Source organism: Ctenopharyngodon idella, chromosome 18, assembly GCF_019924925.1.
Source record: "Ctenopharyngodon idella isolate HZGC_01 chromosome 18, HZGC01, whole genome shotgun sequence".
NCBI classification, from domain to species: Eukaryota; Metazoa; Chordata; class Actinopteri; order Cypriniformes; family Xenocyprididae; genus Ctenopharyngodon; species Ctenopharyngodon idella.
The window spans coordinates 2,228,240-2,243,005 of NC_067237.1; the positions used below are offsets into that span (position 1 = coordinate 2,228,240).

Genomic DNA, 14,766 nt, shown 5'->3' on the forward strand with positions numbered 1-14,766 from the left:
TGTAATTATACATAATTTATAGTTATTATATGTAACATATATATAACAAAAATGACTGTAAAATAAAGTGTGACCACATACATTTTAGAAAAAAAAAATAGCAAGTTATTTTGTCTATTTAGTTATGAACGATAGAGGAACAACTTATGCATGTCTCTCAGTTAGAATCAGATTTGATGACTGGAACTAACTTTTGTATAATATAATGTGTAACACAGAAACTTTTAATAAAGTCTTAATTCTATGATTTGATTGTTAAAACAACAAGTGAGGATTTCAACATCAGTCCCTCATTTCAATGACAAAGGACCGTATCAATGTCAGCAGACTTGTAGAATCAGTCTCTGTGGAAAGGGAAAAGCTTTGAGTTCTCAGGTTGAAACCACTGTCATTTTTAACTCACTGTCCAAAGAACAAAAGATCAGAGAATGAAAGATGAGAGATTCCTTCGGAAAAGCTCGTCTCAAACGCCAGTCAGTCTGTGAACTTCCACAGTCCTGGATCTCATCATCTTCTGTATCATATCACTGATATGTCTTTTCACATTTCTGATTTGATTTGCTTTGCTAGAAGAAAGATGATTCTGAATATCTGAGAGACCTGATTGAACTCGAATGAAATGATTCGTATTTGTTCTAGACTTTGAATCAGATCAGAATTATGTACAATACAAACGTGAAGTGAAGTGTGTTTCTAGCACACATATAAATATGCATGTTCGGATAGACACTGAAATCCACATTACAAACAATGTTTCTACATCATTTATTAACAAATGAGAGTCTCACTACTGGTCTGCGGCAATGGTTTCGTAAATTTCACACACCGAATAGAGCCACGAAATCAAATCCTCTTTAGTTGCAGCAAAGCGTGACCTGTGACCTTTGTGATTTGCAGCTTGCTAGTGACCTGAAACATTCACAGAACCCTGATTTATCACTGCATCATTTAATATAACATGACCATCGCTGCTGACGAATATTTATGGTAAAGCAAAAAGTAATGTGATTTTGTCGGGGTACCAGCGTGTCCTGATCAAGCATGCAGGAGTTTGTGCGTGTGTTGATACGTACTTCCGTCTGGAGTATGCGAAAGTAAAGGCACTCTGCATGCTCCTCTTGTGTAAAACATTTGTGTGTATGTATTTGTCGATTTGTGTACACATAAACACGGGATGAGTGTGAGTAGGAGGGAAGCCTACAAAAGGGAAGAGTCGGGCATGAGTTGTCACAGACACCTGGAAGGAAGGAAAGAGAGAGAAGGAGAGAGTAGCAGAGTGTGAAACAGTTGAGGAGGGACACAACTCATTAATGAGTAACACACACATGTTCATTTCCAATTTCCTGCTTTAGCTCACATTTAAAAGACGGGAAAGAGCAGACAACAAGCAAGTGAACCGGTGAGCGACTGAAGAAGCTTGTGATTCGCACCTCGTCAGACTTCTCTAGCAGGTAAGCTGAACATCTTTCCTACGTGTGTCTGGTCTGCAATGTAAATCTCTGCTCATCTGATGTGCAGTCTGGTTCGCTCATCAGCACCGATATTCCTCATGGTATTTTGGGAACATTAAATTCATAAATCTGCACAGCAGATGATTGGTGGTGGATGGGAACTGCGGGTTCCTCTGGCTGGGCTGAACAGTTGCTATTCTGTGCTGTAATTGAGCTTCGGAACAGAGTTGATGTGTATTCTAATAGACTCTGCATTAAACATTAAGCACACTCCAGAGATGGAACAAATGGATCTCGAGCAGCACTCAGTCGCTCATAAACGACAGATAAGCGGAGATTACCCGCAGCTAACTGCCTTGAACACGCTGCCATGCGATGCCTGCATTTATCAACGCTTTTATTTACTGTTGTAATTAAGTACAAAGAAACATTCAGAATGTGTCAAGTGAAGTAAAATGATCGTGAATCAAAGCCTGCAGCGGAAACTGAGGCCCGGCGAAAACAGTCAGGTGTAAGACAGTATTCGCTTAAGACTTACTGATTCAACTAATTTAAAATTAAATTAAAATTAAATCTTTTTTTTTTTTTTTTTTTCTTTTAAATTGCAGTCATATTTTAAGATGATCTTATCGAACACCGACTTAAATACGTTTGCAAGTGTGTCTTATCATTTGCCTTTTGGAAAAACTTAGGTTTCACTGCAGTTTCCAGCTGAAATGAACACTTAAATCAATTTACACTCTAAAAAATGTTGGGTTAAAAACAACCCAAGTTGGGTTGAAAATAGACAAACCCAGTAGTTGGGTTGTTTTGACCCAGCTGTTGGCTTAAATGTTTGCCCAACCTGCTGGGTACTTTTATATAACTCAACTATTGTTTAAAAATGACTCTATTGCTTCCTTAAAATGAACCCAAAATATGTTGGAAATTAACATTTATTAATATGTTTAATAAATGAACATTTATTAATAAGTTTAATTAATAATAATTAAAAATAAATATTTATTAAATTGGTTATTAATAAATGTTCATCTTTTGATTATTACTGTCGCCTCTAGAAATTATGTCTGATTTTTAATTTCCAACCTATTTTGGGTTCATTTTAAGCCAGACATTTAGTCATTTTTAAACAATAGTTGAGTTAAATAAAACTGCCCGGTGCATTGGGCAAACATTTAACCCAACCACTGGGTTTGTCGATATTTAACCCAACTTGTGTTTTTTTTTTTTAACCCAGCATTTCTTTTAGAGCGTATGATTGCAGTGTCAGATAATTGATTTAATAAATATTTACTTTGGTACAGTTCCTAGCTAATTACTATGTTATGAACTCAAAAAACTTTATGTTATATCAGCAGTGCTGATGTCATTTTGCATAGAATTCAGAGATTGGCTTTTGGCTAATTAATATTTACACACTCGCTCATGCATGGCTTCTTGCACTAAGCACAGCCTGGGAAATTATAGCTAGTTTCAAACGAACTCTCATAAAGTCCCAAAATGGGAAAAGAGCATCAGCAGCTAATAACATTGCAACTGAAATGTGTCATTGGGAATGTTATTTGAAATAACCCAAATTCAAAAGAATTGTTTACTGTTTGTAAAATGTGAAATCACCTCAGGTGTTCACATGCACGTACAGTATGTGGACAGATTTGGCTATCTTATCTCATGCATAACAATAGCCGGTGTTTATCCCTAAATACTCCAGTCTGTTGGACAACACGTTCTGTGTCCTCATTTGAAACGCTGTAGCAACCGAATGACTGGAGCCACAGTTTTGCTGTTTTGCATTAGGTCCTGGTTTGATTCTAGTAACAAATATTGCTTTATTCTCTTCCCAGACAGACCCTAAAAATGACTCGCTCTGTGAGAGAGGTGTTGAAAGAGTACATGTCAGAGAGGAGGGTCCGCAAATATCGCCTGGTGACCAAAGATGGCCGCTGCAACATCGAGTTTGGCAATGTGATGCACAGAAACCGCTTCGCATATGTCCTCGACATATGGACCACCTTCGTAGAGACCCGATGGCGTTTCGTCATCTTGCACTTCGTGGCGTCCTTTACCCTCAGCTGGTTCATCTTCGGCCTCATCTGGTACTGGATCGCCAGAGACAACGGTGATCTAGATTGGCAGAATCCACCCAATAATCACACGCCATGCGTCTACAGTGTCACCGACCTGACTTACGCCTTCCTCTTCTCACTGGAGACCCAGACCACCATTGGCTATGGCAATCTGTACGTGACCAACGCCTGCACGGGAGCTGTGGCTCTGATTATAATTCAGAGTCTTATGGGTGCCATAATCAACTGCTTCTGGTGTGGCGTGGTTATGACAAAAATCGCCCTGCCCAAGAAGAGAGCCAAGACCATAACGTTCAGCGAATCCGCAGTTATCTGCCCTAAAAAAGGCACTCTTTGCCTTCAGATCCGTGTGGCCAACCTGCGCAAGACCCTGATGATTGGCAGTCAGATTTACGGCAAGCTGTTGAGGACCACAATCACCCCTGAAGGTGAGACCATCATCATGGACCAGGTCAGCATTGACTTCATGGTAGACGCCGGCAAGGACAACCTGTTTTTCGTGTGCCCTTTAACTCTCTACCACGTCATCGATAAAACCAGCCCGTTCTTCGACATGGCCGTAGACACTCTGCATCAGCAGGAGTTCGAGCTTGTGGTGTTTCTCGATGGCACGGCCGAGTCCACCAGCTCCTCCTGCCAGGTCAGGACTTCCTACATCCCTCAGGAGATCATGTGGGGATACGACTTCCTCCCTATCATCTCCCGCAGCAAAGAGGGAAAATATCGCGTGGACTTTTCCAACTTCACCAAAGTGGTGCCCGTACCGACCGCTCATTGCGCCTACTGCTACCACAATGAGGCAGGACACCATCACCACTCCATAACTGGCATTGATAACCAGGCCTTTGAGGTGATTGACATTGAGCCACCCAACAGCACCAAAATGTAAAGCTGACATGTACTGTATCTATTGCTTGAAGCAACATTACGAGGTCAACATCTTGCACTATACCAGATGCACTGGACACAAATGCTTTCACAGTGAGCACAAGAAGCAAGACGAGTGTTATTATGTCTTGAAATACCCCTTATTTTAGAAAAACTGCAAAATGGTGTCTTGAGAGAGTAAAAGTGGAGCGCCCATATTGCAGTTCATTTCTTTTATGAAATGTTATTATTATTTTATAGCGACTAGCATTCAAAACTGTGTCAACTGTCTCTTTGTTCTGGCAATATCAGAAATATAAAAGTGTGAATGGTCCTAGAACTGTCTTCTGTTACAGGGTCATTGTGTTAGGAGTTGTGAGTATTAACTGGAAGTTCATTAACACGAGATTGACTTTTATTGCTCCTCTCTGTATATAAAAGTCTAAGATGAACTGATTTCAAATACCAATGAACCAGCAGATGCTTTTATGCTCTGAATCACTCTGGGATGGTATGTTCCTTTGTAAATTAATAGATATTGTTAATATTGTGTTATTGAATTTGTAAATGTTACTTGTACTTTGTAAATATCAGTTTTTTATAATTAAAAAATATTTAATTGGAATTGGTGTGTTAATTCATTAAAGTGTCTTTATTAAAATCAACCTACATTTTCCAGCATTCACAGCTAAGAATGACCACATGGGGGCGTAAAAGACAAAGCTATAAATGACAAACTGTCAGCTTGACAAACTTGGTTTTATATCTGGGTTAAAAACAACCCAAGTTGGGTTGAAAATGGACAAACCCAGTGACTGGGTTGTTTTAACCCAGTGGTTGGGGTAAATGTTTGATCAATGTGCTGGACAGTTTTATTTAACTCAACTATTGTTTAAAAATTACTGTATGGCTAGTTTAAAATGAACCCAAAATAGGTTGGAAATTAAAAATCAGACACATAATTAGTAGAGGCAACAATAATCAAAAGGTGATCATTTATTACTAAGCAATTTAATAAATGTTTATTGTTTAAAAATTATTCATTAAACTTAATAAATGTTCATTTATTAATATTAAACAATGTTAATTTCCAACATATTTTGGGTTAATTTTAAGCAAGCAATATAGTCATACAGTCATTTTTAAACAATAGTTGAGTTAAATAAAACTACCCAGCAGGTTGGGCAAACATTTAACCCAACCGCTGGGTTAAAACAACCCAATTGCTGGGTTTGTCCATTTTCAATCCAACCCGTTTTTTTTTTTTTTTTTTTTTTAACCCAGCATTCATTGATTGATTGATTGGTCGGTTGATTGGTCGATCAATCGATAATTAAAAAAAAAAAAAAATCCATTCCCAGTCCCAGGCTCCAAGACAGCAGGGCCCTAATGTGGATCCTGCTTAAAAGTCTCATCGTAGACATAAACAAAGCAGTCAGTGTCACGGCTTTCCCCTTAGCAGCGATGATTACTTGGAAATTTGTATAGCTCATAAAACATAAACAATAGTCTTGTGTGTAAGAAAGGGTGGTGCGTGATAGAGTACCGTTGTCTCAGGCTGTGGCCCGCTGACTCACTACATGACACATCAAATAATAAAAAGCCTTTAAAATATATTAGACGTGGGATGAAGATAATACCCTGTAGAGCATACACTGCCAAACACTTAGAATTAAAACATCTTACCTTAGACTATCCATATGTTTACAATCATTTAGCACTGATATTACATCATTGAGTATCAGATAGAGTAAAAGATATGCGCATTTGGTGTGTTGTCTGAGGGGAGGGCTCCAAGCTCGGAATTTGGTCTGATCCCAGAGTACTCTCCCCGTATCCCTGGCTGGGATAGGAACCAGCCGAGAATGAGGAGTCAGGGTGGAGGAGGGATGCTGAAAACCATATATATATATATATGTATATAGGCCTCCTCTCGTTCTGATTGGGCAGATCATTTGAATGTGTTCCTCCCGTTAATAAAACATTAATACTCAACAGATTTAATGTCATCATGGTCCTCAGATGTGCTCATGATGGTTTATGATCACTCAGTACTGGAATAAATGAAATATCATGTAGTCTAGACCATAAGATTGATTCATGAACAGCAGTTATGTTAATGTCAGATACAGATTTTCATATTGGTCTGTTTGCAAGGGTGATTTCATATTTGATTAAATACAGTTGAGATAAAGATGACTGTTTTTATGTGATCATATAAATTCAGTGTAAGCCAATACGTTTAGTATAGACCACACTTTTAATAAATTCAATCAAAATATCACTATATCACTATATTGGCCAAAGGACACACACACACACACACAAAAAAAATTATATGGAGAGATTTTTAATGTAAAAACATTTATTTTTGTCACATTTTACTTATTCAACAGACCCTTTTACAAAAGGTAATACTTAATTTGCAGAAACAACAAAATTAACAAAAAAGATTAATTGCAATATTTCATATATATATATATATATTTATATAGCAATAAATTTAATATCCGAATACTTGCATATATAAAATAGCACAATTCCTTCATATCTGAGAGTGATCCAGAGATGAACAGTTAGGAATTTTTGATCATCTTTTGTCTTAATGCTACAAAATACACAAAGGGAAATGCTTGTGTAAAACTAACACTGTTTTTTAGGCACATACGATTGCCAGTAATACGTTTTGGCATTGAGGGTTTATTATGGCACTTTAGAAAACCGATTGTCTCCAAGCATGTTTGGTAAGGCATTTGCTTTTAGTGAATAAAAAATATCAACTACATATCAAAATAACTTTCTTATTGTCATGGCAACTCGCCAAGAACTTTAGAAAATGCATTTTCTGAAAAATACAAGAAAACATTCATAAACTTATTGCCCATATGTACAGATACAAAACACCTAGTACAAACTACTACCTTTAGGAACTGATAAAAAAGTTTGCATTTTGACCGAGGTCAACTCGTATTAACGTATGATTCTTAACACTGTCACATATGAAAATAGCTCTGCATAATTTATACAGTAAGATGCTTTTAATGCCTAGTTGACCTTTGATCAAAAAAAAAAAAAAAAAATACTAGCAAATAGGTCTGACAAACGCACAGCGTTCGCGAATCTCTGGTTTCAATGTCTCGTGCTGCTGTTTTAACTGTTATATCGTTTCGAAGAGGTATTTTGCATGATGCCCACATTCAGCGATCCAAGAATCTAGGATTTTTAAGACATGTAGGAATGCAAATACATCTAATGTGAATTTAACACTTTGGCTGTTTTGAGATGAAATCGAGTGGATTTACACTGGCCAATGAGGGGACAGTGAGATTCACACGGGACATCGTGCATCAGGAAATGTAAAGCAGGTTTCGATCCATTCGACAAAGCTTTCACATCAACACTGTCTTGGTCATCAGCATAGAGGAGTGCTAAAGATGAGTAAGAGAGTTTAGCTTGAGCCAGCTAGCCTGAGAAGCTCCTAATAAACAACCAGACGCCACGTCCCCTAGCAAGGAGGATTCAAGGCGGCTGAATGCCAACATTTTTTTCCAGTTGCCAGATTTGCTTTAGAAAAGAGAGTTTCAGTCACAACTTAAAAAGATAAATTCAGGTAACCAAGGTGGGTTTAGATAAAATCCAAAAGGGAAGCAGGGACTACGTCCAAAAATATAAACACTCGGTTCACAATTGCATTAACACACAGGGTGAGTTTACAGTGATTCATTTTTTCGGTCATCCGGCCGACTTATACATAATAGATGTGGTCTTTATTTGGTAGAAAGGGACTCTGGCCCATCGGTGCAGCTTTCGGGTGTGGAAAGGCACGAGAAACATGCTCAAACTCTCCAAAACAAACACCAACCCAAGTCCTTTGAATAAGTAGTACTCCATTTTGAAGAGGATCAGCCATTTTTGGTCCATTTTGTCTTTACTTTCTCTTTCTTTTCCAACTTCTGCTTCTTTAAACAAACATTTCGGCCAAAATCCCTCCCTTTCCAGCTTCCTGGTTTGTCTTCGCTCCGAGTACAGTTCAAGTTTTGGCATACGGGGAGCTGGTGAGAGGTGAGGGGCTTTAGTAGTAACTGCCTAGGTGAGAAGGCACATGCGAATTGGTATGACGTGGCACACTGGGATTGGGATAAATCCCACCTGCCGGAGAGCTCCAGTATGGGGGGGTGGGCCCGAAGAAATTGGAGGAGGTGACGGGCATGGATGGAGGATGGGCCGAAACGAAGTTGACCTTCTGCTGGTGGGCGTGGTAACTCGGTACATACGGCAGGTCGGTCGGGTACTTGTACATGGTGGACTCGGTCGGATGGGGCTGCAAGGCCTGAGCGATGCCGTGGAAGTCAAACTTATAGGCGTAGCGTTTGCCGTGCACTTTGGTCATGATGTTTTTGTCGTAGTAGTAGCGCAGGGCACGGCTTAGTTTGTCGTAGTTCATGTTGGGCTTGCTCTTGCGCTCACCCCAGCGACGCGCTACTTCGTCGGGGTCCGTCATCTTGAACTCGCCGTTGGTTCCCTCCCAGGTGATGCAGCCGGCGTTGGCACTGTCAGAGAGAAGCTCTAGCAAGAACTGCCACAGCTGGATCTGTCCGGAACCTGGACAAAGACACACAGAGAGATTTTTACCACAGATGCACATGATACATTATTATGATTTTGGGTGTTTATATATATATATATATACACATACAGTCAAACCAAAATGTATTCAGACACCTTGAACATTTCATTCATTAATAGAGTTTATTCACTATAGCTTAAAAAACAAATGGTAATAAAATATGACAAGATCTCAGAGTTAAACTGTGAAAGAAAAAATGTATCTTAATTATAGATAACACTTAAGCAAAACATGGCCAGGTCAAAGTGTCTGAATAATTTTTGGTCCCAAATTTTTACTGTATGAAGAATTTTTTGGTATAATATGTCACAGTTTACTTTATTTTGCTATCCTCACTATAATGAATAAATGAACTATAGTGTCCTGCACCGACTAGTGAAAATATATCAAAAATAATATCTAGTGTCTGAATAATTTTTGGTTTTACTGTATATAAATATAGTACACTGTAAAAAAAAAAATCCAAGTTGTCAATAAAATGAAGATTATTCGAGTATGTTTTAGTAGAAAATACTATTTCAATCTTTCTACTTCAAGATTTCACATTTAATTAATTATTAATATAATGTAATTATGTGTGAAATTTACTAGCAATTTTTGAAGAATGTAGTTTTAGTATCACTGATAGCTTTTAATATTATGAAATATTTTTTATATATTTTTAGTAAATTTGTTGTATGTTTTTATCATTTTTTATTACTTATATATACTAAAACTAAAATAAAAATTAATAAGAACTACATGTGTGTATATATATATATATATATATATATATATATACACACACACATGTAGTTCTTATTAATTTTTACTTTTAGTTATTTTAGTACTTCAAGTTAAACTAAAAAAAATGGGAAATTATGCCTTGGCAATTAGCTGAAATAATATACGTTTATTTTTTATATTTCCTTTTTATTTCAGTTAATGTATATTATATAAGTAATGAAAATGATGGTAATTTTTTAACATTAGTTAATGCATTGTGAACTAGCATGAACTTGAACATTTTTATTATTATATTAATATTATATTATATTATATTATAATATTATTATATCATATTATATTATATTATATATTGCTCACTGTTAGATCATGTTAGTAAATGCATTTATTAATGAAGCTTTTTGTAAAGTGTTACCAAATGATTTTATGATTTTAGCTTTAGTTTTTTTATTATTTTTTTTTAATTTTTTTTTTAGACCAACTAGTATTTAGAATGGCAGAGAAATAATATAGAATCAACCGCTTCTTAACTACCGGCAATAACAAGAAAATAATTTTGATAAAATATTAATATTTTAATACAATAAGTTTATTAATTGAACTGGTTTTCTTAAAATACAACATAAAAACAGTCAGTTTTCCTGTTGTTACCTGGGTTGGCAAGTCGACTGCTAGTGGGTCCTAATATCTGGTAAGGGTCTGAAAGGAAAGAGAAATGAACCTGGATGAAACTTTGAACTGGATAGTTGACAAATGCCACAATTTAATTGGCGATCCAGTTTCTGAACTGAAGAACAGTACTAGCAACAAAAGCGACATGAGTTCAATTCCCAGAAAAATAATTTATTCTCTAAGTGCACATTTAGGCTGCCACCTGCCAAATGCATAAATATAAATATGAAAATAAATATTAAAATTTATTTGAACGTGCTGCATTCCTGCTTACCTGGCTGAGGCCGAGCCTGCTCAGTGTTCTTGGACACGTTCGGAGAGACCACTGTAGGAGAGCCTGAGAAATGGAAAGAAAGAAAGCGCAACAGCAAGAGAGAGAGAGAGAAAGAGAAAAGTTCAGCACATTCGTCTGGACGAGCAGACGCACGAGTCTTGGTCCAAAGAAAACAAGGGCAATAGCTGGCCGAACTGCTAAGCACTTAATGGGCCTCTTCAGCTCCCTGTGTCCCTAAACTAAAGCCTGGACATCTGCTGACTCTCCAGCATTACTGTCCAGGTTAAAGCACAGATCAAGAACATCGCCCACCATGGATGATGCTTATAAGAGTCTGACCCCTCAAAAAAGCACAAGTCAGTGAATCAAGGTCGACTTTTGACTCACCTTTGCCGCTGTGCATGTTGTTTGACCAGCCTGCCCTCCGTACAGCATCATAAGACGCATCTGGAGAAAAGAGAAAAGAATTTGAAGGGATTTTTAACCTGCTATTGCTATTCCAAAAGCTGAATGCAGCTTTGGAAAATGTTTTAATGTTCCTGCTAAATTTTATTTGGATTAATTGTAGCAGTTTATATCCCACTCGATATCCTTGCCTGAGAAGACTTTTTGTTCATATTTGCTTTTGTCTTTTAAGAAACTTAGGATTGTGCTAGAGCTCTTTGCTTTTATCTGACAATCTCACTACACACATGCTCATGCAAGCTCACTGAGAAGCCAATAATTACGCTGTCAGGATTGCAGTTAGAATCTGTTTGGATGTAAGAACATCATGATCATCAGCTTGTCTCTGTTTTTCAGAGATCTCACAGAACCACAGATTGCACACAAATTTTGAGCACTTAGGGTTTTGAGCCAACAAGTTAAGTTATATCAGTCTCCCAGGCTTCAGTGGTATGCGTTATGTTCCAACAATGAAATATTTCCTGCCATCAAATGTTTTATTAGCACAACATAAAAACATGAAATAGTTCCTTTTCCAATAACTTTCCAAGTAAATTGTGAACATTTGAAATGTGAAAGTCTGTAAATGCATGTAGGTGGTTAAGAAAATGCATCTTTTTAATAAATTGATTCATTTAAACACTTGGAACTCCTAAAAACTCAGTGAATCATGTACATTTATCCATCAATATCTATCAATTCATCTCACACTTTTGAATCATTGCACTCTTTTCCCTGGCCTTTCCTTACAGAGTGCATTTATTCTGAATGCATGAATTATAAATCATATTTGTGCCGATAGTGATGGACTGGCTATAGAGAGCATTGAGACTTCAAATAGACAGAAAGTTCCCAGACTGACACATTCAAGCCGCAGTGGAAGATCCTTGATCTCCATAGGCCCCACACACTTCTGCATTACCATCTACAGTGTCTATAATGTGCTTATTTCTTTTTAAGCAATTCCATTGCAGTGCAGAGCAGGGTTATTATCATTTGCTAAAACTAAATCTAAAACCATTAAAAAAAAAAAAAAAAAAAAATCGAAATTTTATGTAGACCTATCTAAGGATTAGTTGATTTATTAAGATGTATGTATATATGTATATATGTAATGATAGAATAATGGATGGATGGATGGATGGATGGATGGAATGATCGAATTATGGATGGATGGATGGATGGATGGATGGATGGATGGATGGATGGATGGATGATGGATGGAACGATAGAACAATGGATGGATGGATGGATGGATGGATGGATGGATGAATGGATGGATGGATGGATGGAATGATCGAATTATGGATGGATGGATGGATGGATGGATGGATGGATGGATGATGGAATGATCGAATTATGGATGGATGGATGTAACGATAGAATTTTGGATGGATGGATGTAACGATAGAATGATGGATGGATGGATAAATGGATGGATGGATGGATGGATGGATGGATGGATGGATGGATAAAATGATGGATGGATGGATGGATGGATGGAACGATAGAATGATGGATGGATGGAACGATAGAATGATGGATGGATGGATAAATGGATGGATGGATGGATGGATGGATAAAATGATGGATGGATGGATGGATGGATGGATGGATGGATGGATGGATAAAATGATGGATGGATGGATGGATGGATGGATGGATGGATGGAACGATAGAATGATGGATGGATGGATAAATGGATGGATAAATGGATAGATGGATGGATGGATGGATGGATAAAATGATGGATGTATGAATGGATCCTATTGAACACATTTACAAAAATGTTTAATAACTCAGTCTGAGAAGCATGTGTTTTCACTGTAATTGTGACCCCAGGAAACACAGGTTTTTATTCTCTTATGGCAACACCGCATCAATCTCTTAGGAAAATGGCCAGATTCTCCTTCATTCTCAAACATACTCTTAAAACATTCCCATCATGCCTTGTAGCACTGTAGTGATACCTCTTTCCTGAACGGAAATGAACCAATGACTGGCACTAATCAAGTTTCTATATGCCCTACAGGGACTTTTTGGCCTTGGTTACAGATCGAGTGCTTCCTCTAGGGCTCAGAGCGGCTCTGTGTATGACCATATGGATGAAACTGCCAGAGACAGCCAAAAAATGTTGGCCCAATGTTAGTACACTAGAATTATGTCTTTGAACGTAACCGTTGTGGTATGACCGTCCCGATGTCTAAAGTTTTAGTACACAGCTCCACCTGAAAAGGGCTCAAACATTTGCAGTTGTGATAAAACACTGCCCTCTTCTGGTCACTGTGTTCGAAATCTCTTCCAAACTTTGGGTGGAACTACGAGACATTAACCTCTGAAGACAAAGAAAAATGTTTAGTTTGGAAAGTGCTGATAAAAGTACATGGCCTACGTTTCAAAAGCAAAACAGTATCTCCAGCCAGCGTTTCTCAGCAAAAGCAGAATCTAAGAAAAAAGAAGATGCTAATCTCTAAAAGCATCTGCTTCAGTGAGAAAGAGCAAGACTTTCATTGCTCCTGGTTATCGTGAAATCCACAGAACTTGACTGGGAGGACATAAGCATTACATTGCAATACAAAGCAATTGTATTACATAAGCAATACATTAAGCAAGACATTACTAATATAGTTTCACCTGTGATCTGTTCTGAGCCTTTTTAACTTGATCTAGATTAAACACTCTAAAAATGCTGGGTTAAAAACAACCCAAGTTGGGTTGAAAATAGACAAACCCAGCGATTGGATTAAATGTTTGATCAATGTGCTGGGCAGTTTTATTTAACTCAAATATTGTTTAAAAATGACTATATGTCTGGCGTAAAATGAACCCAAAAAAGGTTGGAAATTAAAAGTCAGACACATAATTACAAGAGGCAACAATAATCAAAAGGTGAACATTTATTAATAAGCAATTTAATAAATGTTTATTGTTTAACTATTATTCATTAAAATTTAGGTTCATTTTAAGCAAGCAATACAGTAATTTTTAAACAATAGTTGAGTTAAATAAAACTACCCAGCAGGCTGGTCGAACATTTAACCCAACCGCTGGGTTTGTCCATTTTCAGCCCAACTTGGGTTGTTTTTTAACCCAGCATTTTTTACAGTGAAGGATAAATCACCCCAAAATTGATATTTCTCTTTAAACTTTTAAGAAAATTCCAAACAGAAGTTTCCACAAACTGACAGTTTTATAATGACATTATCTGAAGTAAAAATAAATGGAAACACTTTACAATAATATTTCATTTGTTAACATTAGTTAATTACATTTATTAACATGAACAATCCTTCTACAGCGTACATAAATCTTAGTTATTAACGTCAACATTTAGTAATACACTATTAAAATCAAAGGTAACATTAGTGATGAGATGTTTTACTAACATTAGCAAAGATTAATAAATACTTAAAATATATTCCTCATTCCCAGTTCATGTTAGCTAATTCATTAATTAATTAATGTTAATAAATGAGAGCTTGTTGTAAAGTGTTACCAAATAAATAAACAAACAAACATCTTAAAAACCATCATAAAAGTGGTTTAAAAAACTCTTGCACTATATTTTATGTCTTTAGAAGTCATGCAATTAAAAATGCTGGGTTAAAAACAACCTAA

General features: G+C 36.9%; 2 protein-coding genes across 7 annotated transcripts in view; one reads left to right on the forward strand and one right to left on the reverse strand.

Moving 5' to 3' along the window:
• The first annotated feature begins 1,063 nt into the window (after nt 1-1,063).
• On the forward strand, nt 1,064-5,030 carry LOC127499701 (ATP-sensitive inward rectifier potassium channel 1-like). 2 transcript variants are annotated; one of them, XM_051870195.1, is made up of 2 exons: nt 1,064-1,451; nt 3,300-5,030. In XM_051870195.1, exon 2 carries the CDS (start codon nt 3,309-3,311, stop codon nt 4,425-4,427), a length of 1,119 nt encoding a protein of 372 aa, XP_051726155.1. In that variant the 5' UTR covers nt 1,064-1,451; nt 3,300-3,308; the 3' UTR covers nt 4,428-5,030. The 2 variants fall into 2 exon arrangements, with proteins under 2 accessions (XP_051726155.1, XP_051726154.1); XM_051870194.1 differs by having other exon boundaries at nt 1,068-1,451; nt 3,296-5,030.
• Nucleotides 5,031-6,739: 1,709 nt separating this feature from the next.
• Nucleotides 6,740-14,766, reverse strand: part of fli1 (Fli-1 proto-oncogene, ETS transcription factor) — a 37,005-nt gene continuing 28,978 nt past the window's right edge. For all 5 annotated transcript variants that reach the window (XM_051870190.1, XM_051870187.1, XM_051870186.1 and 2 more), the window contains 4 exons: nt 11,092-11,151; nt 10,705-10,767; nt 10,410-10,457; nt 6,740-9,007 (listed from right to left, as the gene is read on the reverse strand). In XM_051870190.1, coding sequence (XP_051726150.1) covers nt 8,478-9,007; nt 10,410-10,457; nt 10,705-10,767; nt 11,092-11,151 — 701 coding nt within the window. In that variant the 3' untranslated portion in view covers nt 6,740-8,477. The remainder of the gene's footprint in view (nt 9,008-10,409; nt 10,458-10,704; nt 10,768-11,091; nt 11,152-14,766) is intronic.

Excerpts from the sequence above, each read along its gene's own strand:
- LOC127499701 (XM_051870195.1), top strand. The coding sequence starts at position 3,309 with ATGACTCGCTCTGTGAGAGAGGTGTTGAAAGAGTACATGTCAGAGAGG.